Here is a 26,687-nt window from a genome sequence, read left to right as displayed (position 1 = left end):
CCCTGCAGCATCCTCACCGAGCCTGGTGCCTAGCATGGCCCTGGCGTGACGTGTGCAAGAGAGCGTTGCTTCTGCCGAAGCTCGGGCGTGTGGGGCTTTGCTGAGGGCCGCTGCACTTGTCGTCTGTGTGTGATGACCCGAATGTCTGCAGGCGCTTCCTGGAATCTGCTCTTGTTTGCATCACCCCTTGCAGAAGTTCCTTCAAGTCTCTGAGAACTGAATGTGTGTTTTCTCCTAATTTCGAGGGTAACTTCCCACTCCTTTGTAACCCCCTTCTATTTCTTTCACTGATCACTGGGAAGAAGGGGATTTCTGGTACAAACAAGAGTCAAAATGAGAAGGGCGTGAACCCATGAGACAGTGATCGCCCTTTGGAGACGGTGTTCAGAGTCTCACCTCCCAAGTCTTTCCCATTCGTTCCATAAATATTTATTTCCTGGCAGGGGCTCCATTCACTCTCTTGAACCCAAATTGCCAAGTCCTTGTGGGGACCTGTCTGCAGCATTTGCCACCACTGACTGCTCTTTCTGGGACTTTCTCCACCCTTGGCTTCCACAGCAGTGGTCCAAAACCCTGTTTCTTCCTCCTTTGCTGTCTTCCTCTGACCTCACCTCCAAGTTCTTTTCAGGGGCTCAGCCCCGTCCCCTCCACATGTTAGACGACGCAGCGCCCACCGGTCTGCCCGTCCTCGATACTCACTTGGGTTCAGTTACTTCCGGGTGTGGTGCTTCTCGACCTCACACGTCTCGTTGGGTCCTGCGCTCTCCCAACATGCATCTCAGACTCCACGTGTGCGGGACAGAAGTCATTTTCTGCCCACACTCTCACTCCTCTAGATGCTTCTTTCTCTCGGCATTTTCCTGTCCCTCATCCAACTTGTAAGCAAAGCCTGTCCATCCTGCGTGCTTAGCGTCTCTCTCTGAGCCCGCGTCTCCTGCCTCTGCTCCAGCCGGCATCCTGTTCCCATCTGCTAGTGCAGCCTCCTCTGCTCACCTCCAGTCCTGCCCTCCTACTGGCTCTCTCCACACGTGTCCTCCAGAATAAACACAGTACAGCCCTGTCACAGTTCACTCTCTCACCCGAGCTCTTCAGCACTTCGATAACCTGAAGGCAGGATTAAGCCCCAGACCCCTGCCGCCCTTTCCAGCCTCCCCTCCAGCCCTGGCACCCGATACTCCAACTCTGTGGAACCTCTTGCAGGCACCCGTGTGCCTAGCTACAGCACGCTGCTTCCTCTTTGCAGAAGGCCTCCCCGTAGACAACCTCGGAAATGCCACCGCCTTTAATAACCAGTTTATCGGGACGCCTCTTCAGGGCCCTCTCCCTCCTCTATCACTCACTGTCCCCAACCCTGTGTTTATCTCCATCACAAGCCCTATTACACTTTACTTCACTTATGTGATTACAAGTCTGTCTTCCCTGCCAGACTGTAAACTTCGCCACACATCGTAGGCTTTCAGTATGGTCCCTGGGTGAATATCACGCACACATAAACTCCATGAAAGGGGCACTTTATTTTGTCACGGCTGTATCCTCAGAGCCTGCTTCGTAGCAGATATTCAACAAATATTTGCTGACCCTGTGAGTGAATACAAATAAAAAATGTACACACCAAGTGTATATCATATGCACACGTTCCAGAGGCCGAGGTTCCGGGAGTCTGTGAATCTATGGAGTTTCTCTTCAAAGCCCAAGGAGGCAGCACCACCCCTCCTGCCCCTCAGTGGCCAGCTGCCGGCCGAGCAGCCGTGGCCTCCTCCCGGGCCTCCGGGTGACTCACGGGACGACTTTTCCTTGGGGAGGCGTGGGGGGAGATGAGGGGGAACAAAAACCACAGATGCTGGGGGTCATCCAGCCTGTGTCTGTGGAGTGAACAGCAGGAGCGAATCCCAGGCTCCCCCGGGGCAGGCCAGGCAGGCGTCCGTCCCCTGCGGCACCGCTGGGCTCAAGCGTGCACGTCGTGCGGGAGTCAGCCAGACTTACGCTCCTAAGGCACCCGCTGCAGCGTTAACGTGCGCACATTCCTTGTAGGTTGTGAGAAACACACGGGTGCAGTGATTATTAAACATCAAGTTGATCATTCCCCCTGTGTGTCTTTTTTATTCTTTACAAAGGGCTTTATCTCATTTGATGGTAACATCAACCAGGAAAGAAGGGCAATTTCACAGGTGAAGAAAAGACTCAGAGAATCAGTAACCTGCTTAGAGCATGATTCTCAAAGTGGTCCAAGGACTGGCGGCGTCGGCATCACCTGGGAACTTCATAAACACGCAAGTCTGGGCCCCACTCAGATCTCCTGAATCAGACGCTCTGGCATGAGGCCCACCTGTGCGTCGTCACAAGCCCCCTCCAGGTGGCTCAGATGCATGCCCAAGGTCGGGAAGCCGGGACCTACAGTCATGCTGGCAGCAGTTTACAGACCTGGGAGAACCCAAGGATGTCCTCAGGCGCTGTCCTTTGTGGAGCTCCTTGCACGTTAGTAGCTAATAGTTTCCTGAGCCTACTTGCTCCAGGCAGCCCTGCACACACCCGTTCCAGCTACGTCTCTGCCTCCCTCCAGTCCACTCTCCCCCAGCCCCCACCAGCCTCCTGTGTTCCTCGGATGTGCCAAGGTCTTTTCTGCCCCAGGACCTTCGCACAAACTGTTTCCTCTGCCTGGAATGCTATCCCTCCCCGCTCCATTCTCCTCACATCGAGTCTCAAGGCAAATGTTCTCTCCTCAGAAGGACCTCCTCAGGGCACCTCCATGACTCTGTCATATCCCTCTGTTTATTTTCATCACAGCATTTGACACCTTCTGAAGTTTACCTTGTGTGTTTGCTGAGGAGTAAACTCCCTGAGGCAAGGTGCTGTCCTTTTTTACTGTCATGTCTCCACAGCCCACCACAGCGCTTAGCACACGGCACACACTCAAACATTGCTTGCATAAGTAAACCACAAACTAGAGGCAGCTCGGAAGAAGGAAAAGGCAATTTCCTTCTCCTGTGAGAAGGGCCAGTCTAGGCTCTCCTTGGGGGAGGGGGGCAGGGAGAGCAGTTTACAGTTTCTTTGAATGTTGGGGGCACCTGATGGAAGCTTCCACGCAGGACTTGGTTCCCAAGGAGAAGCAGATCAATGAGTTAAGCTTCAGTTTCCACAGATGGGGGCGGGGAGGGAAGGTGGTTCTAGATGGGGTGAGTGGAGTGGTGGGACCCAGGGGAGGGCGTGGCTGCCCTAAGACTGGGAAGGGACAGTGCTTTATTTTATTATTAATATTTGTGGTTAAAAAAAATACCATGAAATGCACCTGCTTAACAAATATGTAAGTGTATAGTACAGTGCTATTACTATACATGCATTGTTGTACAGCAAATCTCTTGCACATTTTATCTTGCAGGGCTGAAACTAATACTCATTAAACAACTGCTCACTTCCCCCTCTCCCCTCCCCCGGCAGCCACTGCTCTACCTCGTGTCTCTATGAGTTTGACCCCTCTAGGCACCTCATATCCGTAGAATCATATAGGATTTGGCTTTGTGTAACTGGCTTATTTCACTCAGCAGAATGTCCCCAGGATTCATTCATGTTGAAGCACATGACAGGATTTCTTCCTTTTTTAAGGCTGAACAATATTCTAGTGCATGTATAGGTTTCATTTACTCTATCCATCCGGCCATTAACAGACATTTAGCTTGTTTCTGCCTCCTGGCTATTGTGAATAATGATGGTCTGAACATGAGAGTGCAAATCTCTCTTTGAGAGCCTGTTTTCGATTCTTTTGGGTAAATACCCTGAAGGGCAATTGCTGGGTCATATGGTAGCTCTATTTTTAGTTTTTTTTTTTTTTTTTTTTTTGTGGTACGCGGGCCTCTCACTGTTGTGGCCTCTCCCTTTGCGGAGCGCAGGCTTAGCGGCCGTGGCTCATGGGCCCAGCCGCTCCGCGGCTTGTGGGATCTTCCCGGACCGGGGCACGAACCTGTGTCCCCTGCATCGGCAGGCGGACTCTCAACCACTGCGCCACCAGGGAAGCCCCTATTTTTAGTTTTTTTGAGGGACCTCCATACTGTTTGTTCTCCATAGTGGCTGCACCATTTCACATCCCCACCAACAGTGCACGAGGGCTCCACAGTCTCCACACCCTTGACAACACTTGCCATTTGCCGGGTTTTTGGCCATTCCAGCCATTCTGACAGGTTGAGGTGATATTCCATGGCTTTGATCTGTATTTCTCTGATGATGAGTGATGTTGAGCATCTTTACACACACCTGCTGCTCATTTGTGTGTCTTCTTTGGAGAAATGTCTATTCAAGTCCTTGGAAGGGACAGCTCTTTTTTGTTTTGCTTTGTTTTTAGAAATTTAATTAATTATTTATTTATTTAGGCTGCGTTGGGTCTTCGTTGCTGCGCTCGGGCTTTCTGTAGTTGCGTCGAGCGGGGGCTGCTCTTGGTTGCGGTGCACGGGCTTCTCATTGTGGTGGCTTCTCTTGTTGCGGAGCCCAGGCTGTAGGTGCAGGGGCTTCAGTGGTTGTGGCTCGTGGGCTCAGTGGTTGTGGCTCATGGGCTTAGTAGTTGTGGCTCGCGGGGTCTAGAGCGCAGGCTCAGTAGTTGTGGCGCACAGGCTTAGTTGCTCCGCGGCATGTGAGATCTTCCCGGACCAGGGCTCGAACCCGTATCCCCTGAATTCGCGGGTGGATTCTCAACCGCTGCGCCACCAGGGGAGCCCCAACGGCTCTGTTTTGGAAGGAAGTTCTGCAAGAGGTGGAGACCCATCGGTGCCCTTACATGGAGCGCTCTACACCGGGGGCCCTGGACGCAGCCCCAGCATGCAAGCTTGACAGAGGGTGAGAGGTGAAGACTCATCGGTGCCCTCCCATATCCAGAGGGGCCATGCAGGCCACACCAGCTGCTGAGGTGCTGTGGTGCTTATACCATGTTCTGGACTGTGTAAACCCCTGGGTTCCAGAACAGTCTTAAGGCACACACTGTCCCGAATGTGGCAAAACTCCTGTGTCTGTCTAGTTTTGTTTAAATTGTGATAAAATTCACAGAACTTAAAATGTACCATCTTGGCCAGTTTTAAGTATAAAGTTCAGTGGCATTTTAGGTAGGTTATGGTGCATGCATCTATAGAACTTTTTCTTCTTGCAGAACTGAAAGCTCTGTATCCATTACTCGCTAATTCTCCCGTCCCTCTCCTTCCCGGCCCCTGGAAGCTACCCTTCTGCCTTCTGTCTCTATGAAGTGGCCGACTCCAGGGACCTAAGGTGTGCGGAATCATGTAGTCTTTTCGTGTCTGGCTTATTTCACTCAGCCAATGTCCTCAAGGTCCATCCATGTTTTAGCATGTATCGGAGTTTCCTTCTTCGTTTTCTTCCAGCTTTACTGAGCTATAATTGACATACAGCGCTGTGTAAGTTTAAGGTGGACAGCATCGTGATCTGACTCGCACACATCATGAAGTGATTGTCACAGTAAGTTCAGTGAACATCCGTCATCTCACAGAGATACAAAATTGAAGAAACAGAAACAGGTTTTCCTGTGATGAGAGCTCTTAGGGTTTACTCTCTGAATAACTTTCCTGTCTAACAGCAGGGTTAGTTATCTTGATCATGCTGTGCGTGACATCCCTAGCGTTTATCTTATAACGGGAAGTTTGTACCTTTTGACAGCTTTCATCCAATTCCCCTTTCCCCCCTCCCCCTGCCTCTGGTAACCACGACTCTGATCTCTTTTTCTATGAGTTTGTTTGTTTTTGAGGTATAATTGACCTGCAACACTGTGTTAGTTCCTGTTCCACAACATAGTGATCAGATATTTCTATACATTTAAAAATGATCACCACAGTAAGTCTGCTTACCATCTGTCACAATACAGACATTGCGTAATTATTGACTCTTTTCCCCACACTGTACATTTCATACCCTTGACTCATTTATTTTGCAACTGAAACTTTGTACCTCTTAATCTCCCTCACCTATACCTCTCCTCCCTCCACCCCCTCCCCTCTGGCAACCACTTGTTTGTCCTCTGTTTCTATGACTCTGCTTCTCTTTTGTTAAAATCTCCTTCTTGTTTAAGGCTGAATAGTATTGCATTGTATGTATAGACCACAGTTTGTTTAGCCATTCATTCATCAGTGGACACCTGGGTTGCTTCTACCTTTCAACTATTATGAATAATGCTGCTGTGGACATGGGTGTATAAATATCTGTTCAAGTCCCTGCTTTTAATTCTTTGGGGTATATACCTGGATGTGGAATGCTGGATCATATGGTAGTTCTGTGTTCAATTTTTTGAGGAACCACCATACTTTTCCCCATCATGTTGGCTGTGCCATTTTACATTCCCACCAGTAGTGCACAGAGGTTCCAGTTTCTCCACATCCTCCCTGAAACTTCCTACTTTTTGTTTTTGTTTTTGATAGTAGCTATCCTAATGGGCGTAAGGTGGTATCTCATTGTGGCTTTGATCTGCATCTCCCTAATGACTGGTGATGTCGAGCGTCTTTTCATTGCCCATTCATGCATCTTCTTTGGAGACATGTCTATTCAAATCCTTTGCCCACTTTTAAATCAGGTTGTTTGTTTTTGTAGTCATCTATTAAACTTGCTATCTGCCATTCATGAAGTGTAGTGTATGTCATGGATTATGTAAGCCAGTAACAGACACGATCTCATTTTATCCTCATAATAACCTTGAAATGCAGGTACAATCAATATTCGCCTTTTATAGAAGAGGCACCAAGGCCCAGAGAGGTTAAACCACCTGCACAAGGTCACACAGCTGTAAGTGGTTGAGCAGGGACTTAGATTCTAAGTCTAAGCAGGGACTGTGTGATTCTAAGCCCTGCCCCATGACCCTGCAGCTCTCACCATGTGGCAGTTGATAGGGGAGGCTAGAACCAGGCCCCCTCACAAGTCACCTGGGTCTCTCCCCTGAAGCTCAGCATCCTAGGAAGACCCCCAGTTTGGGGGTTAGGAGCATGGGATATGCTAGTCTCAGCGCTGAGATGGGAAGCTTCCAGCACAGTCCCCCCATTGCACTCGGCCTGTGGCAGCGTCAGAGCCAAGGGAGAGTGTGGATGGGAAAGCGCTTTGAATAATATAACATGTCGGGAAGAAGTGAAACACTGTCAGGACACATGAGGCAGGTATGTCTCCTGGCACCTGGGAACATGGACCGTCCCGTGGCTCAGAGGGTCTGCGGTGGCGGGGCTTTGCACTCTCCCCAAACACCTGCAGGGGCCCGGTGGAGAGGGTGGGAGCAGGTACCTCCATGTGGGACTGGCCTCTGCTGCTCCATCCTGTTCAGGGCTCTGCTCACAGCGACCATGAAGAAGGTGAGAGCGCAGTGTGACAGGCAGAACAGTGGTCCTCAGCGATGTCCACGCCCTAATCCCCAGAACCACTGAATATGTTGGCTTCCGTGGCAAAAGGGACTTTGCTGATATGACTAAGCGAGGGATCTTGAGATGGGAGATGATGCTGGAACTTCTGGGCGGGGGGCAATGTCATCTCCAGGTCCTTGTACAAGGGAGGCAGGAGGGTCAGAGAGAGCAGAGATGTGACAACAGAATCAGAGGTCAGAGTGATGTGATTGCTGACGGGGAGCATGAGCAAGCCACGCAGGTGCCGCTAGGCACCGGGAAGGCGCAGGAACAGATTCTCCCCTAGAGCCTGCAGGAGGAGCGCGCTCTGCCAGCGCCTTGATTTTACCCAGCAACACCCACGTCACACTTCTGGCTCCAGAACTGTAGCTTAATAAAGTTATGTTCTTTTGAGCCACCAAGTTTGTGGGGATGTGTTATAGCGGCAGTAGAAGACAAATTCGACAGCCCAGTTGAAAATGGACAAAAGAGGTGAACAGGCATTTGACAGAAAAGGAGACGCACGGGCCAGTAAGCAGGTGAAGGGCTAGCCAGCATCCCCGGCGGACTGGGGGGCTTAGAATGGACATTCCCATTCCCAAAGCGGGAAACAGGAAGGAAGGAGGGGGTGACAAGTCCCTAGCAAGGCCAAACCCTAATCTGTGGTGTTTTGTTTGGCAGCCTAAGCTAAGACACCAGTTATCGAGGAAATGTAAATTAAGGCCCCAGTGACGCTCCACTGGGTTAGCCAAAAAGTTCGTCCAGGTGTTTCCATAAGATGTTACGGAAAACCCCGAACGAACTTTTTGGCCAGCTGGATACTTTAATTGGCAGAGTAATAGGAAAAAATTAATAAGCCTGTCAATAACCAACATTAGGGAGGAGAAGAGGCTGTGGATGGGGGAGGGGTCTCTCGTACAGTCTTGGGGGTGGGGCGGTACTTTGGTGGGAAACAACCCCCTGTTAATCCTGAAGCCACACCTTTCCACTTCTAGAGCTCTACCAGGGGTACGGCAAGAACGTCAAAGAATAATCATAAGAGCGCTCTTCCCAGTAGCAAAAGGCTGGAAACAACTTGAATGGCCATCAGCGGGAGTGTGGAGAAATAAACCAAGGGACATTCATACAGTGTACCGTGATACCCCAACCAAACGGACAGACTACGGTGACAGGTGGCAACTGGCATGATTCTTCCCAACACAATACTAAGTGAAAATAGTAGCTCTGAAAAAAATGACACAGAGCAAGATATACTTTGATATATCATTATATATATATTGATATATATATAAATTATATATATATATATTTACTTGACACAAAACAACCAAACTAAAAATAGATACCCTTTAGGATCGCATAAATACAATACAACCACCTAAAGAATGTGGGAACAGAGAAAACAGGTAAAACAAGAGCTGGGCATGATTTGAAAAGTTAAAATCTGGACAAGGACATGTGGATTCACTAGTCTCTCTAGCTTTGGATGTGTTTGATGTTTCCATTAGAGAGAGAAATGTTAATATAAAGAGAAAGGCAGGGGGTCAGGGTGATGGGATACAGGGAACCCTACGATGAAATGTCGGTTGTTGTCATAGGTCTGGCTTGGCTCGTTTTGTTTTGGATGGTGAGTTCATGGGCACTTGTTACATAACTAACTAAATAACCAAATTAAAGCCAGTCACGCATGGAGCCACGAAGAAGCAATTTGGGAAGTAGACGGAAATCGTGCAGTCAGCCTTGCGTGCACTTCTCAGTGGCACTGGGTGGGCTGTTCCCAGGACGGTCCTTCTGGAGCTCCATCTGCAAGGGGAGCCTTGGAACTTGTGCAGCCCTGGCTGCTCGCTCGTTCTCCTGCCCTTGCCAGCCCTTCTCCCCGCCCAGGCCACTTCTCTAAATCCTCTCCGGCAAAGGCCTGGGCCAGCTGTCCTGGGGCTTCGAGCTTCCTGATGAGAGCTGGTCCCACGTTTGGGACGTCACAGGTGATCTGCTTGCACTTTGGGACAAACTCAGGGGCTCACATTCATCCCCAGCACAGGGCAGCATTCAGGGGCCCTGAAGAAGGGACCACGTGTGGGAGTAGCTGCTGGGAGAGAAGTAGGCGGGGGGGAGGGGGGAGCACCCTGCAAGGGGGAAGGGGTCTTCCTTCGAGAAGAAAATGGACTAAGAGACAGGGCCCCTGCATCGCGCGTGCCTGTGCGTGTGTGCGTGTGTGTCTTTAGTGTTCGCTCAGGGCCGGTTCTTCAGGGACGCCTGGAACTCCTCTGAGCCCAGAACTGGCCCCTTGGCGACCTTAATGAGCAAAAGCTCTTGCTCACTTCTTGCCCACACCCAGCTCTTCCGGCTCTTCTCAAAGTGTGGTCCCCTAACCCTAACCCTCACGCTAACACTGTCTCCTGTCTCCCGCCTACAGAAGGTTCTGCACGTGCTCGTCCTGCCTGCCCTCCCCTCCAGCTGCCTGGCAGCTGCCTCTCCCCTCAGTGGAGGTCCCATTTCACCTCCCTTCACAAGCCCCTGCCCTGCCTTCCTGGCACCTTAGCAGGTAGTTACTCCCCTAGTTTCTCTTCCATCTGCAAACTTATTTGTGTCTCTCTTCCTCCTTTCCCAAATCTGTGCTGGAGTCTCCCTGAGGCTTGTCTGAAGCTCATCCCTCCAGTGATGTTCTGGACCACCTCCCAGCACCTGGGCAGGAGCCTTCCTCTCCTGAGCTCCTCCCGCTAAGTCCTCTCCCCACGTTCAGAGATGAGCGGCACCAACATAACATTTTCAAACAAAACATTTTTAATTACGTTGAGCATTTATATTCTCTCAAGCAGCGCAGACCTGGTTTTGAATTCCAGCTCTCCAGGAAGCTTTGGCCAAACTCTTTACTTTTTTCTAAACATTGGTTTCTTCTGCTGTAAAAAGGGCTATCAAAACATTTTTGCATGATTATTAAGAAAAGGGTTCAATATTATCAGTGTAAAATGTATTGCAGCAAATCAAAACTACAGTGAGGTATGACCTCACACCGGTCAGAATGGTCATCATCAAAAAATCTACAAACAATAAATGCTGGAGAGGGTGTGGAGAAAAGGGAACCCTCTTGCACTGTTGGTGGGAATGTAAATTGATACAGCCACTATGGAGAACAGTATGGAGGTTCCTTAAAAAACTAAAAATAGGGGCTTCCCTGGTGGCACAGTGGTTGAGAGTCCGCCTGCCAATGCAGGGAACACGGGTTCGTGCCCCGCTCCGGGAAGATCCCACGTGCCGCGGAGCTGCTGGGCCCGTGAGCCATGGCCGCTGAGCCTGCGCGTCCGGAGCCTGTGCTCCGCAGCGGGAGAGGCCACAACAGTGAGAGGCCTGCGTACCGCAAAAAAAAAACAACTAAAAATAGAATTACCATATGATCCAGCAGTCCCACTACTGGGCATATACCCTGAGAAAACCATAATTCAAAAAGAGTCATGTACCACAATGTTCATTGCAGTTCTATTTACAATAGCCAGGACATGGAAGCAACCTAAGTGTCCATCAACAGATGAATGGGTAAAGAAGATGTGGCACATATATACAATGGAATATTACTCAGCCATAAAAAGAAACGAAATTGAGTTATTTGTAGTGAGGTGGATGGATCTAGAGTCTGTGATACAGAGTGAAGTATGTCAGAAAGAAAAACAAATACCATATACTAACACATATATATGGAATCTAAAAAAAGAAGAAAATGGTTCTGAAGAACTTAGGGGCAGGATAGGAATAAAGACGCAGACGTAGAGAATGGACTTGAGGACACAGGGAGGGGGAAGGGTAAGCTGGGATGAAGTGAGAGAGTGGCATGGACATATATACACTACCAGATGTAAAATAGATAGCTAGTGGGAAGCAGCCGCGTAGCACAGGGAGATCAGCTCGGTGCTTTGTGACCAGCTAGAAGGGTGGGATAGGGAGGGTGGGAGGGAGATGCAAGAGGGAGAGGATATGGGGATATATGTATACGTATAGCTTATTCACTTTGTTGTACAGCAGAAACTAACACCACATGGTAAAGCAATTATACTCCAATAAAGATGTTAAAAAGTAAAATTAAAAAAATAATAAAATGTATTGCAGCAATAAGAGCTTGAATTGTGGATAAAAATATTTAGTGTTTGATCCATACATTAGATGTTTCTACTTAAGCATTTATATAATCTGAAAGAGCTTTAATTTTCAACTAGGCATCTTATACTTCAAATTCTTACAACAGGAGAAGAAACTGCAGTGAGTGTTCAAAGAAAGACCATGATGAGAATTCCGTAATTGCAAGTCGGATGGTGAAAAAAGGCCAGTGCTTCTCATGTTACAAAAATTACCTGCGTAGAAGAGAATGACCGAAAGGATAAATTCCCTCTAAGTACATGATCCATCTCCCTTGTAACAAGCCACCAACAAGGAACAGCAGCAGCCTCTCTGCCCCGTGTCCCTCTGGTCACCAGCCCATATGCACAAGCAAGTTTCTTGAGAGAACAAGCTACATTAGCGCTCTCAACTTTCTTGTCCCGTTTGCTTCTCAGTTGCCTGCGAATGGATTTCCTGAAGGTCGTCTATGTCAACACACCCCACCGGCATATCAGTGCTCTGGTTCCTGAGTGCCTGCTGTGCACGGGGAGTGGGGGGGGGGGGTGGCCCACGGGATTTTCGTTCAGCAAATGTTTGCTGAGCTCCTCCCTGATGAGGTCACCAGCCACGACAGCAGTATCGGCACAGGCGGTCAGACCTGGAGAAACACGAGATGGACACCTAACCGACTGGTGGGAGGCAAGGGAAGAAGAGGGATTGGCCAATGAAGGGATGAAGAAGGATGCTCCAGGCAGAAGATTAGCAGCACGTGCCAACGAACGGTAGAAACAAGATACGCTGTCGTATTCACAGGGTATTGTAGTCACATGGAGGCAGGCCTGGGAAGCATTCAGGGAAGGCTTCCTGAGGGAGGTGATACCTAAACCAACCGAGACCTGAGGAAGGACTAGGCATCTGTTAAGGAGGTGAAGGACGACATCCCAGGAACATATGCAGTGTGTGCAAAGGCACAGGAGATGGCATCTTGGGAGTTCCCGGATGGCCTAGTGGTTAGGATTCCGAGCTGTCACTGCCGTGGCCTGGGTTTAATCCCTGGTCAGGGAACTGAGATCCTGCAAGCCGTGCGGCATGGCCAAAAAAAAAAAAAAAAGAGGAATATGGCATCTTGGGACGGGTATAAGTAACACAGGATGATGACTGTAGCACCTGGAGAACAGCAATGCATGCTGAGTAGTTTGGACCGAAAGGGATAGAAGTCACTGAAGGGCGAGAGGTTGTGTGTGTCTGTGTGACTGTGACCGTGTTTCCTCTTTTAGAATGATGGCGCCTGCTGCTCCACGGAAGATGCACTAGAAGGGGCAAGACTGGCGGTGGGGAGACAAGTTAGAAAGAAGGTTGTTGTGACGCAATGGTTGGGGTGAAAACGACAGGTCGTCCACAAGGCCGGGGCTGTACCGTGTAATGTGTATCCAGTAGGGTCCATGATATCAAGTCATATTCACAGCTAGGCTTTCAGGGTAGGCAGACCTGAGTGTGAATCCCCACCCCGCCCATACTAACCTCTCAGAGTCCATTTCCTCAGCTGTGAAGTCAGGACAATAGTAAGACCGACCTCACAGCTGTTGAAAGGATGAAAGAGCACTGTACTGGAGAACACAAAGCCCGAGACGGAGCACGCAGTGAACACACAGATGAGAGCTACCACCCTGGGCACCATCACCTGGACTCGGGGACCAGACACAGATGCTCAGAGACCTGAGTGCACAGTGGCTCCAGGGTTTCTGGCTGCCGCTACTCACAGGAAACAGAGCTCAGAGTGGGCAGGTCGCAGGGCAGGCAGGTTGGGAAGGAGATGTGCTCGTTTTTTGGAGTCTGAAGTACCCACTGGTGGAAGAGAGAATCCTCCACGGGCCTCTCTCACTCCTTCACATCTCGCCATGTGTGCCAAGAAGGCAGGACCTGGCCACTTTGCATCTGGACCACTTCTCAGCGCTGTTTGTTTCCTCCTGGCTTGCTTACGAGCTTCCTATATAAGCAGTAGATTCCCAAGCTGGGTGTCCTCCACCCTTGGTGGTGCAAACCCGCTGCGTGCGCAGAATCCCTCTGGGCCCAGCACACTGCTCCTGCAGGACTCAGAGGCCAGGGGAACTGATGCAAATATGCTGATGCTCACGCTAGGTGCTGTGGGTGCCTGAATAGAAAGTCCTGCGTCTCTGACCCAGCGTCATGTCTTCTGCCAGCAGCCAAGATTCAGTGACAGGTTAACTTAGCAGCTTGTGAGTTGGAGAGAGAGACTTAGAGTCATCAGTGTGTGCATGTCAGATGAAGCCATGAGTATAAATAACATTGCCTAGGGCTTCCCTGGTGGCGCAGTGGTTAAGAATCCGCCTGATAATGCAGGGGACACAGGTTTGAGCCCTGGTCTGGGAAGATGCCACATGCCGCAGAGCAACTAAGCCCATGCACCACAACTACTGAGCCTGCGCTCTAGAGCCCTCGAGCCACAGCTACTGAAGCCTGTGTGCCACAACTACTGAAGCCCGCGCACCTAGAGCCCGTGCTCTGCAACAAGAGAAGCCACCACAATGAGAAGCCCGTGCACTGCAATGAAGAGTAGCCCCCGCTCGTTGCAACTAGAGAGAAGCCTGCGTGCAGCAACGAAGACCCGATGCAACCCAAAATTAATTAATTAATTAATTAATTTAAAGAAAAAAATATTGCCTAGGAAGAGGTCTGGGGCCGCACCCAGGGTAGCAGCAATGAGTAAAGGATACGGCTAAGAAAGGGAGCTCCCAGAGGACGTCAAGAAAGAAGCCTGGAGGAGAGCAGTTCCTTACAGGCCAAGGGAGTGCAGTTTCCATCAAAACAGAGTAGGCAACAGGATCAGATGATGCTTAAGGAAGATGAAGACTGAAAGTAGTCACTGAGTTTAGCAACTAGGTCACTGGCAAGAGACATTTCAGTGACGTGGTGCGGCCAGAAGCCAAAGTGGAGTGGGTGAGGAATGAATGGACGTACATACAAGGTATCTCTAAGGAACTTGGCTGAGAAGAGAGAGATGGGGCCTTGGGAACCGGAGGGGTGGGAGCAAATACAAGTTTCCTTTCTAAATAGATGGAAGAGATTTGAGATTACATACTGAGAACAAGCCAGAAAAGAAGGAAAATTGGGGGTGAAATTAAGAGCAAGGAGAAGGACGGAACCAGGTCTCTGGAGGAGAGGAAGGGGTGGCACTCAGATCCCAGCGGGGGTGGCCTGGGCCCTCTTCCACTGAGATGGCATTGCTCCAGCCACACGCCCTCCCGCCGGCCAACCTGCCAGGGAAGTGGAGCCCAGCGTCCCTAGGGAGGGGCCTGGTCAGCACGTTTCCTGGAGGCCACTTTGCCTCGTGGTCCTGCAGGTTAGAGATGAGAGGCACCGAAGTGTTTCCTGGCCGGGGTTCTCTGGAGATGCCAACAGGAGTGTTCTACAAAGGGTGCAGGTGAATTTGGAAGGTGTCGCCCAGCCCTGCGAAGCCAGCCTTCAGGAAGACTGAGCGTTCTCTGCCGGCAGAGGTGGGCCCTTGCGAGTGGGGCATCCAGAGGGCAGAGGAAGCCAGCTGGGGGACACACAGGCCGCCCTCCAGGTACTGGGGGCTGACCCAGCGTTCACTCACAGAGTGGGAGGAGGCGAGTCCTCTGTGGGGCACGTGCACCCTGCTTGGAGTTTCTGTACCCCTCCTCTTACCCTCCCAGCTCAGGGCACAGTGTTCTCCTCCCACGCGGCACAGGAGGGAGCTGAGGACTTGCCTGACGCTCCGGGCTCAGGACACAGTGGACTTCAGCTCTCTCTGATTCGGGATCCGACTCTCCTGCCCTACATCCCACGCTGTCCTTTCCCCCGAGCAGCACCCGGGGCCTGGGTCAGAGGCAAGGACACAACTGCTGCTCCTCCCGCAGCCGTGACCCTGAGACCAGGGTGGTCCGGGTCGCGACAGAGGAGGTCCCCAGGTGCCTGAGCCTTCTCTCTGGCAGGGCTGTGGTCAGCTTTCCTACCACCGTCTGACCCCGGGGGATCTGCCGCACCAAGGGGGTGAGGGCTGGTCTGGCGTGGAGCCAGGAAGGGAGGGGACGGTAGGAACGTGCCGTGGGGCTGCTTGCAGGCATGCTTCTGCTTTTTCGCACGGGGGTTACCCCCAGGCCCCTTCTCCAGAGGTGTGAGAGCGAGAGCAAGACAAGACAGCTGTTCTTCGCACCTGGATGGTCCAAACCCTTTGACACTGACTGATGCCAGCAATGGGCTCTCCCTAAAAGAACACGCACACAACACGCAGCCTTGCACCTGGTTTCTGGTTCATGCACCACCGCCCGCCGCCCGCCGCCACTGGCCGAGTCTCAAAGGAGTGTCCGTCAGAATCAGCCGAGAGGCTGGCTAAAAATGCAGCTCGCCAGGCCCCGCCGCGGAAACTCTCATCGGGCGGGTCTGGGGCGAGGCCCGGGAGTCTGCGTTCTCAACCAGCCCTCGGACGACTTGGGCTCTGATGCTCAGCGGCGCCCGCTTTGAGAAACCCGACTCCGGGGCTGAGACCCGCCCCCCCACCCCACAGCTTCCATGCTCCAAACCTTCCCCACGTCGCCGAGCGCACGGGCCCCCTCCCCTCCCCTCCCCTCCTATGGGCCTCACCCGCGCGCGGTCATGGAAGCATCTGGGGAGAGTGGTGCCGGCCGGGAGGGAAACCCCCGGCCGCCCCCTTCGCCCCGCGCCACCGCCCGGGAGGCGCAGCGCGGCAGCCGGCAGGGGGCGCGGCGCGGGGACCACGCGGAGGGGGCGCCGGGCGGCCCAGCAGGAGCGGAGGAGCGGGGAGGGGAGGAGAGGGGCACGCGAGGCCTGGGAGGCGCGCGGCGGCGGGGGCGGGGCGGGGCGGCCAGGCCGGGGCGGGGCCGGCGGGCGGGCGGCGAACGCCGGGGGAGCGCGCCCGGGGAGCGCGGAGGAGGAGCGCGGACGCCGCGCCGCCCCCGCCCGCCCGCGCGCAACAGTTCCCCGAAAGTTGCCGCCCGGGAGGCGCGCGCGCCGGGCGGCAGAGGGGCGGGCGGCGGCGGGGACGCGGCGTCGCGGCCCGCCGCGGAGAGCGCGGGCGGCGGCGGCGGCGGCATGGGCACCCGGCAGACCAAGGGCAGCCTGGCGGAGAGAGCCAGCCCCGGCGCGGCGCCCGGCCCCCGCCGCGAGCGGCCCGACTTCTGGGCGTCGCTGCTGCTGCGCGCCGGGGACAAGGCGGGGCGCGCGGGCGCCGGCTCGGGGCTGCCCCCCTACCACCGGCGCGTCGGCATGGTCCAGGAGCTGCTGCGGATGGTGCGCCAGGGCCGGCGGGAGGAGGCGGGGACGCTGCTGCAGCACCTGCGCCAGGTGAGCGCCGGGAGGGGGCGCGGGGGTGCCCCGCCCCTTCCCGCAGAGGCCCCGGAGCGCCGAGGGGCACCGCCCGGGCCCCTGCTCGCGGGGATGGAGCCCGGTCTCGCCGCAGGTGCCTCGACGCTGCCCCTGAATTCGAGGCCTCAGGACAGGGCGGAGGAAGGCTGGCCCGGTGAGGCCCGGCTGAGGGGGACCTGTTGGAATAATGTCCCCGCTTCAGTCCTCCGCAGGCAAGGACTGAAGGAGGAGGAGGCTGGTCCCGGGGACGGTTCGTGGGAGGGGATGCCTGCCTGGGCCAAGGCGCTTTTCTTCCCCTCTACCCGCCGGCAGTCACCCCCGTCAAGGGTCCTCAAGGAATGCGCAGTCGTCAGCTTCCCCAGGGGGCGTCCAAGGGCGCAGCCCTGGGGCTGGTGAGATAGATGCCAGTCCCCAGGGGCTTTGCCCACCCGGGAGGCCTCCTGGAGAAGAGGCATCCCGGATGGCGGTTCGGGTGGGCGACAAGGTTTTCTCTCCTGTGACTAACTTTGGCAGGCGCTCAGCCGGGGGCCCCCGCGGAGCAGTGGAGGGGGGCGGGGGGGGCTGGACTGGGTTCCTGCGTGACTATCTGCAGGGACTTCAGGAGGCTGCCTGCACTCTGCCCTCAGCCTGTTCCCGTCCCTGCCCCGCTGGTTAGGGACCGTCCTTGCACATCTGGCTGGTCTCCTCTGCTTTGGGGCTGCCTTGGGGCTGACGCTGTCCCCCACCTCTCTTTGGCTTTTTTCCTTCCTCACTTTCTTTTGAGGGAGGGGGCGGCCTGCTCCGTGGATTTTGTGGAGTCGCAGAGAGGCAGGAGGGTGCACCTCCTGCATCCCCGGAGGTTGTCTTGGCGGGGCTTTGTGAGGGTAGCTGAGTCCAAGCCCGTATTCTTGCTAGATTGACCCCGTTAGTGGTGGAGTCCGGAGGGGATGGGGGAGGGGGCCTCTCGGGTGGCCTTTCTGAAGTTCCTCCATCACTGATGAGAGAGGCTGTAGGAGAACCTTCCCGGGAGGAGCTTCCAAAATCGAATCAGACCCACATCCCTCCTGGAGTCTGCAGCAGACCCCCAACCCCCTTTATATGTGGTGTGGGTTACCCTGGAGTGTATGTTCCCAAGGTGTGTGCTGTACAGGGAGAGGGAAGCAGAGGCTTCTGCTCTGGCCTCCACTTTCCCAAACAGCGTCCGGAAGGCTGCCTGAGATGCCACTGGATCCCCAGGTGCCTTCTCTTAAGCCCAGTCATCAAAGAAAGATGACATTCCACACCACATAACTTTCTTGGTGTGTATTTCTTTGTCTTTCAAAAAACTGGAAACCAGTGTATGGCCTCTGTGGAAACTGTTTTGCTTTCAAACGGCATAATGGATTTTCCAGACCATCATATCCATTTGCACACCAGACAGTGAGAAGGTTTTTCTGATCATGTGCTGTTCCCTCGCACCGGGGTGGGTGCTTCGGAGGATTCAGGACCGTGGAGGGGCTGACGGTGGAGGTCCAGACAAGCCCTTCTGGGAGGGTGAAAGAGCACAGTGCCGCCAGTCGGTCCGCTGGGGCCTGCGGGGTGAGGCAGACCCTCGAGGCTGAGTGTGATTCCACATCCTGGGGAAGCTCGTTTCGGACCCCCCCACAGGGTCCCTGAGACAGAGAGCATTTCCGGAGAGATAGTGCCTTGTTGGTGTCCTGACACCCTTCTCAGTGGCAGGACTGCGAGGGCTGATGGAGGGCAGAGGTTAGCCAGGCTCACCCTTTTCTGTGAAAGCAGCAGCATAACTTGCCCTCCAGTTCCAGCCATGTGCTGGGCTTTCCTGACCTCTGGGTAAGGTCTGTGGGCCTCTCTGGAGCCAGTGACGGGCCTGCCCAAGGCGCCTGGAGAGCTGTGTTGCCTAGAACTTGCAGATCAGGGCCCCTCCAGGAAGTGGCGGTGGGCCCTGGGCAGTGTGGGAGGGGAGCCCCGGGTGTCCAAATGTCTGTGAGAAACCAAGAGGTGGTTTTTTAGGACCCTGAGGCTGTTTGGAGGAACGTAGAGCTGCATCTGTGCTGTGCACTGAAGTGGCTTTCTCCTAAATCGTATTTTCCTTTCCAGTTTCCTCCTCTAGGCTGGAGGTGGTGATGTTCAGAAAGGGAATGAGAAGTCACTGAGAGAGGTGCAAACACCCGGGGCCTCAGCACGGGGGGGGGGGGGGGGGGACCAGCAAGGCCTCATCAGTAACAGTGGGCAGAGGCGGGGTGTGCAGAGCTCAGGGGCTGGTCCTGCTGGGATGCTGTCACAGCCCCACAAGGCGCAGGGTGGCGTTGATGAAGAGAAACAGGCAGAGATGGTGGCAGCCCAACAGCCACGGCGTCCGCACTTGCTCCTGTGTTTGACAACGTGTGTGGCTGCCCAGAGCCCGAGGGGGGGAGGAGGCTGGAGGTCCTCAGTCCCTGTGGTTCTTCACCCCCTTGAGTCCGTGAGCTTTTTGTGGCCCTGAAAGAGTTCTAGACACTCTTCCCAGACCAGTGCAGCAACATTCACAATCTTGCAAGTATTTCGGAGGGTTCGCAGACCTCAAGTTCAGGATATGCCCCCATCTGGGACCTCCCCTCCCCCGACCATATGACTTGCTACAGGCTCAGGATGTGGAACTAGAGACCCCGGGACCACGTGTGGCAATTCACGGTGGGCTGGAGGATGGTGGCTGCCGCTGCTGCCGCTTCTGAGTCTAGGACTCTTTCCAACCTGAGATTTGGGGGGTGGTTTCCCTGATGGGAGACTCTCCAGCCTGTCCGAGCCTGTCCCTTGCCAGAGAGGAATCAGGAGGCCTCCTTCATGTTAAGGATGCCGAGCTGTGCTGGGGGTGCCGGCAGGATGCCAGGAAGCTGCCAGCTGCCTGGAAGGAGCAGAGAGCCGCCCCCTTCCCTGTAGGAGCTGTGTCATCTCAGTAAGAGCCTGGGGCCAAGGGTCAGCTCGGGCAGCTTGCCTTCCGGTCCTCAGTCTGCTTTGACCTTGGACCCAGCTGATAACCTCTGTGTGGTGTTTCCTTGTTTCCCAGAGGGTATCTGAGGTACTGAGCAGAGCAAATGCTACAAAGTGTGTGAAATTGCCTTGGTTCTGCAAATCAAGACTCGTTCTCCCGGCCACGATGATAAGAAACAGGAGAATCTGCTTGGGGTCTGGGCGGGCTGCGGGCAGGGTCTCATACCCTTTCTCCGGCCGGGCCCAGGATGTTTCAGATTCTGTCTACCTGACCAGGGCTCAGTCCGGGTCAAAAGCTCACTGCAAGTTCAGAAGCAGTGTGGGGCGGCATGGGGATGAAAGAAGTCAGCTGTGGATAGAAGAGGCCGCTCCTCTCCCCTCCCCCGGCCCCGTTCCTGCAGGCCTCACCCTTCCCCAGATGTTGCTTCCTAAGTCTTAGGCTCACGCTTGCCATCTTCAAGGAGCCCTGGGGAAGAAGTAACCTTTAGTCATGGAGAGAGGGCAAGTGCCGAGCTACAAGGGAGGTGGGGTGTCATCTCTTCAGAGCAGTGGTTTCTGTGAGTCCCCAGATCCCAGACTGGGCCATCAGCCAGCTTCCTGGAGCACCAGAGGAAGGGCTCAGTTTCCCCGGGACACCCCAGGCTGAGGTGGCTGCCTCCTCCCTGCTTTCCCATAAAGAGGGTCTGGTCGGGTTGGCTTATTGCCCCTCAGTGTGGCGCAGCCCCGCTGAGCAGAGCTGTGCCAGGCTTAGCCCGACGCTGTGGCCCCTGGGAACGTGAGCCTCACCAGAAGTGCAGAAGGGAACCCTCAGCAACGAGGATGTCTGGCTGCCCCAGGAGGCTGGCTAAGGGGCGAGCACGCGGAGGGCCCTTGGGAGCCTGGAGGTTGGGTGCTTTTTCCTCCGACAACCCCCCAAGAGGATTGCTTAGGCGAGCAGCTTGGAAGGCCACCAGACAACGAGCAGGGAGTTCCCCACCCTCAGCCTCGATCTCGTTCTTCTCCACCTGGGATGCACTTCCTCATTTCCGCGGAATGCTCCTTACCTTTCCAAGGCCACCCTTCTGAGCCACGTCAGCCCAGGGCTCTGAGATCCGGGTGCCGGTTAGGCTGTGTGGATTTAATCGTCCCTACAGACGTAGTTTTCCCCTCTGTCCATTTTTGTCAGGCTATGTCACATGCTCCCTGAGGGTGGAGACCCCACCACTGCCTTTGTGTTGAACACCAGCTGCTGCAACCTCGAGTGAGTCGTGTGCTGGGGATGCGCTGTCACGGCATGTCCTCGGCAAGCGCTTGGATCTGGGCTGTGCGTCCAGGGGCTTATTTGCCCGGCCGGCTGGTACGGTCGTGAGATCTGGCGAGTTTGCTGTCATTTGGTTGGATTCCTGGGAGCGGTGTCCATAGGGATCGGCTGTGGCCTGGCGGCCCGCCAGGCGGTGGTGTTCTTGGAGAGGGGAGTGGCATGGTGCCCGGCCTCCGAGGGCTCCGTGGGGATCCCGCTCGGCAGGTGCAGCGCAGGGCCTCTGCTGAGGTGGCGGGAGAGAGTGGAGCCTGACTGGAGGCTGGCCTCCACGTTCCTCACTCGCTGCTTGTGCTGAATCATGTTTGTTCCATCCGCAAAGAGAAACCTGCCTTTTTAAACGCTGCTGCTCTCTGACCGGGCTGGGCATTTCCAGGGCTGCAGAAGCAGGAGGAATCCCATGCCAGGGCCTGCTCTACTGGTTTCCAAGGCCAGGACACGGCCACCTCAGTATGGCCGGGGGGCGGGGAGACGGCAGGGCCGGGGCTGGGCCAGCTATCCTGGCTTCAGGTCTGGTGCGGAGGGGGCCCTCTGCTAGAGCTAATGCCCGCCCCCTCAGAGATGCCCACAAACAGCCTGGGCTCCACCGCGGACCCCCACCCCCCCGCCTTGCCTAACGCCGCCTTGGGGCATCGGGGCACCCTCCCCGTGCCCAGAGTCATTTCATTTCCAAGTGCACTTTGCTGGCAGAGGCCACAGATCGTATACCGGGCACAGGAAATCCTTGAGAGGATTTTAAGCTTGTCCTCAGGGACGCTCCCCCCCCCCGCCCCACCCCCCCAAAGTGTCCTCGCTCAGGAGCCAGCAGGGTCTGGCTCAGACCTCTCGAGTCATCCTGCCAGTAACCGGAGGCATTGTTGGTACAGCCTCCCCCATCCTCAGGGTTCCAGCGGCTGCGCCAGTCCGCCCACACAGCCCACACACGCCTGCAGGCCGGAGCCACCTGCAGAAGGGTTATCCAGGTGATTAGGGTTTCTCCCCATCGGGGTGCCCAAGGGGTGGGGTCAACATCTGGGGAGATCCCCACCCCGAGTGGAGGTGTCAGCCAGCCGTCTGCCCCCGTCACTTTCCCGCCAGGAGCAGCACCGTGGGCGGCCTGTGACAAGGGTGACCCCCCCACCCTATGCTGCGTGCCCTGGCCCTCCGGCTGTGTCACATCCACTCTCCTCAGGAGAAACTGGGGGTGGGAGCCGTTGTGTAAACCGGCGGGCCCCATCACTGTCGCTGGGAGAGTCCGCTGTTCTGATGAGAGCAGTGACCTTGACGGGCCAAGCGGGGCGGGGGCCGGGCCTTACAGTGCCTGCTTTCCTCCCCACCCCACCCACTGGCCCGAGCAGAGCCCACGTGGCTCTCTGGGAACATTTCCCAGCCTTTTTTTTTTTTTTAACTTTTATTAGCTCAAACTCCTGGCTGCTGCAGCCATATGGAGTTCTGCCGAAGGCTGCTGCTCAAGGGATGTGGCATTTTGATGTTTCTAACTTCATCTTAACCAGGATAGACGCAGAGTCGGGCGAGAGTGGAGGATGTCAGTGTTTGCCTGCAGGGTGGCCTTACGTTGGACCTGAGGTCTGTGCCCACCTCCAGGGCTGCCCCTGCCTGCTCTGGCCTCCGCCTCCCGGCCTCTGTCTGCCTCTCTCCTGCCCGCCTCCTGGGCCTTCTCTGTCTCTCTCTCTTCCTGGGCGAGAAGCAGACTTTTCGTCTCTGTTATTTGGCCCCATCTTGTTCAGCTTCCCTCTGCAGCCGCCACGCCCCAGCCTCCATGGCAGGAAGGCAGCCATGGGGGCCGTGAGAACTGGAGGGAGTCAGCGGCTGGGGGGTTGGTTGTCTGGTCTGGTCGGTGCCCGGTGCCTTGGGCGGGAGGTCAGGCGCTGGAGACACCCCTCCCGCCTGCGTGCTGCTTCCCAGCCCATAAAGCATTTTCTCCTGTTTATTTTGCTCCTTAAATAGTCTTGTGAGGTCAGCAGCATATTGCTTAAAGCAAAAAGGGTGGGTTTTCTTTTTTAATATTATAAAAGCAGCGCATCATCATTGTACGAAAACAAGAAAATACAGATGAGCAAAACTAAGACCTGAGAGTGTTTCACGTGTCCCACGGTCTAGTGCCCGCTCTTCCAGGCAGTGGTCTAGGCCCCGGGAGGCAGAAGAGACAGTAGTAATTGTCCCCCCACCTCATGGAGGGGTTGTGAGGATCCAGGAGGCCGGTGCTGGTGCAGGTGCTTAGCGGGGCTCCGAGAAAGGGCTCCGCTCTGGTGGCCGCTGGGAACTGGGGGGACCTCGGCTCTGGTCCTGGCTCAGGCTCTAACTTGCCAGCCCCTTCCCTTCTCTGGCCTCAGTTTCCCCACCAACAAAGTGAAGGGCTGTGTGGCTGAGATGACCACTGAGGTTCCCTGTCACCACGCAGGTTCCACCAGGCTCCCGTGGATTCAGGGATGGACCCGTTCATTCCCACAAGAGCCGGATTCACAGTCGTGCACTGATGTCACTCCCTTGTCCCCACCTTGTACAAGAGCTGGGACACGGGGAGGGGCTTCTGGAGGGAAGCAGACCCCTGGGGCTGACCTCTGCACACCGGCACAAACCCTTCCTCCCTCGGGGCTCCCAAATGGACCAGGAGCTGGGCTGGGAGCTGCAGGGCGCCAGCCCCCCACTTCCTAGTTGGGACTTTGTCTCACCTGCCCTGCCTGGTCCCTCCCAGCGGTCCTGGTGCTCAGGCCTGTGCCTCTCCTGTCCACACCCCCTTCCCAGGCCCTTGGCCCCTTGGCCCCCTGTCCCCCAGCACATTCTCCGAGTGGTACTTTTTCAGTGGTTTGTTTGTTAAAGTGGGATGATGTGGCAGTGGAGGCCCAGATGAAGTTGGAGGAGGTGGAGAGTGGAGCACAGCCCGAGGAGAGGGTGGTCCCCGCACAGTGGAGCGTGGCCACGCCCCTGCTCCCGGCAACCAAGGACTCTGGGGGCGCGAAGGCCATTCAGTGAGTGAGTCCAGGTGGCCCAGTGGTGCCTCATCGCTTCAGTCCTTCAGTGAGATGTAAGGCAGCTCCTGGCCCATACAGGTGCCTTTGTGAGAAGTAGAAGAAGACACCTCTCTGGTTGGCAGAGACAAAGTCAAGGCTCGGTGAGTTCAGCTCCACCCAGACACCCTTGTGCAGTGTGCATCCTGCACAGCTGTACTTAGCATCCTCGGTGAAGGTGCACAGAAGTTCAGTCTTTATCAGCTGAAGCCAGTCAGGAGGCTCACCCCTTCTCCCATTTGCCCCCTCGGGCATGGCCTTCCTACATCACCTACGGCAGGGAACAGTGCAGTGTCAGCCAGAACATGATTTCTGCCTCTGAGCTGAACGCTTGCCCTCTCCCTCCTGAATCAGGGAGCTGAAACGATCGGGTATCTTCTTCTAGAAGGTTCCAGATCAACACTCCTGCCTCTCCAAGGGCGTTGGACAGATGCAAAGACATCAGTGAGTCTGGAGTGAGGCTCAGGGGGGAGCATCAGGGGGGACACAGGTAGATCAGAGAGTCCTTCCTTGCTGGGCTCCCAAGGACTCCAGCCCCTCGCCCATGTCCTGGGGACCAGGAATCCCTCCCCAGCTTCCCAGACTGTTTGCATCCCCGCCTCTGCTGATTCTGGGGGAAATTAGGTCTGGATGCTTGCACCCCCTGTAAATAACCTGCACGTCTCCAGATGAAATAACTCCCTTCAGTTTAGTTTTTCCTAGTACGAGCCAGTCTTCTGAACTTCTTATCATTCTCATCGGCCGATCTACGTTTTCTATTTTCTTCTGCAGTTGCGGAGTTTCGGGGTTTCCAAACAGCTGCCAGCCCAGGGACCATGGGAGGGGGGAGGTTCTCGGAGATGGAAGCTCAGACACAAGTTTCCAAGTTACCTGTTCTGAGAATTCCCATCTCTCCAGAAATCACCTGCTGGTTGAGAATCGGCCCAGTCAAGCAGGGGGAGAATAATAGAGATGTTTTCGGTGTGACACATCTCAGTGGGAGGCTGGACCACGCGCAAGGGCCCAGAAGTGGGCACTGTGAGGGGGCCAGAGGCTCAGGAAGTTGGGGGAGCAGGCCTGGAATAGGAGAGGGGGCAGCAGGATGGAACTGGAGAAACAGTTTTGGAAAGCTGGCAGGAGGTGGCCAGGAAACCCAAAGGAGCAGAGGCAGCTGGCTGGGGACGTGAGAGCCGGTGTGTTGCGCCTGGGCCAGGCTTTGGTGGGGAGACGCCACCAAGGAAATCCTGTGGGCAGAACCCAGGGACCCTGGGACCGGGAGAGAGACCTGGGACCCGGGCAGGAGGCTCTGGGCCTCCGCGGGCCTGTCACTTTGGCCCTTTCACTTCACCCACTTCCACCTCCAACCCGGCCCTCCCAGGGTCCCTGGAAGCTGTGGACAAACTCGGTGACCTCCCAGAGACCAGGCAAAGGCCCTCCCTCCCCAAGGACACTGCCCTTTGCAGCCTTTGAGGCTCACTGATTCTTTCTTGTTGCTGCTGGCTGTGGCCCCTGGTTCTTCCACTTGTGGGGCAGTGAGGCCCCGAGGCAGGGCCTTAAGATGGGGAAGAGTCCACCTGGCCAGGGCTCCTTCCCTGGGTCCACTCCTGCCCCACCCCCCCGCTGCCCAGAGAAAAGGTCTTGGGGAAATCAGCTGAGCTGGAGCGCAGGCAGGCAGGGCCTCGCCGCGGCCGTGGACCTGGGGGACCTCTTACCCCTGCACTTGGGTGTGAGCTGCATTCGAGCTGGACTCCCTGTCCTGCGTGACTCATCTCTGCTCCCCCGGATTCTCGGAGGCTGTGCCCGGGCCTTGCCTCTGACCTAGAGATTTAAAGTGGTAAAGACCCCTAGTCTGGGGGGGGGGGGGTTGATTTTATGTGCCGTCTCGGCGAGGCCATGGTACCCAGTTTTTGGTCAAATGTGAGTCTAGATACTGCCGCAAAGATATTTTTTAGATGAGATTAACGTGCAATCCGTCAACCTTGTGTAAAGCGGGTGACCTTGTGTAGTGTGGGTCGGCCTCAGGCGATCAGTTGAAGTCCCTTGAGAGAAAAGGCGGAGGAATTCTGCCCCAGGCTGCCTGCCTTCAGACCTGCCGGCTCCCACAGTCACTATTCCTCACACCTCCCTCTCTCTCTCACACACCCCTCTTATCAGGTCTGTTCCTCTGGAGAACGCCGACTGTTACACTTGTCTTCCAAGGGCTGACGTCTGGGGGAGGCGGGTAAGGAACTTCCGGAGGCCCCCGCGGCCCCCCCGCACTGCCACTGGATCGCAACCCTCCGGTCCTCGACTTCTCACTCTGAGAAGTGGGCTGTCCCAGGCAGCCTGTCCTGCTTGGAAAGCAGGTTGTCAGCGAGCCAGAGGAGCCTTGAAGTCACTCCTCCACCCCTTCTTCTTCTGCATTTCCTTCCACAATGGACCAAACCTTTTATTTAAAATGGACAACAGTAACCACATGGAAAGACAGATGGGCTTAAATGCATTCACCAGAAGCCATCAACAAAGGATTATCTCCCAAGCACAGATCAGGAGGGGCGGGGGTGGATGACAGAGTGCTGAGAATCTGTGGAATGTAGGAGCGGGTGGACCTCAGGGACCTGCTGGCCCCAGCCTTTCTGCAGAATCATAAGCCCACAAGGTGCTCTGGGGAGCGGGAGG

The 26,687-nt window shown here is 55.2% G+C and overlaps 1 protein-coding gene across 2 annotated transcripts in view; it reads left to right on the top strand.

The window, feature by feature from the left end:
• Positions 1 to 26,687, top strand: part of LRRC75A (leucine rich repeat containing 75A) — a 65,570-nt gene that overhangs the window by 14,962 nt on the left and 23,921 nt on the right. Inside the window, exon 1 of one of the 2 annotated variants that reach the window (XM_079904787.1) lies at positions 16,278 to 16,775. The exons of the other annotated variant lie outside the window; for it this stretch is intronic. Coding sequence (XP_079760913.1) covers positions 16,524 to 16,775 — 252 coding nt within the window. The 5' untranslated portion in view covers positions 16,278 to 16,523. Of the gene's footprint in view, positions 1 to 16,277; positions 16,776 to 26,687 lie in introns of those variants that run through there. 2 annotated transcript variants of the gene reach the window in all.

Source organism: Stenella coeruleoalba (assembly GCF_951394435.1).
Source record: "Stenella coeruleoalba genome assembly, chromosome: 19".
NCBI classification, from domain to species: Eukaryota; Metazoa; Chordata; class Mammalia; order Artiodactyla; family Delphinidae; genus Stenella; species Stenella coeruleoalba.
The sequence above is the reverse complement of the archived record's forward strand: the minus strand, read 5'-3'. Positions and strand labels throughout refer to the sequence as shown.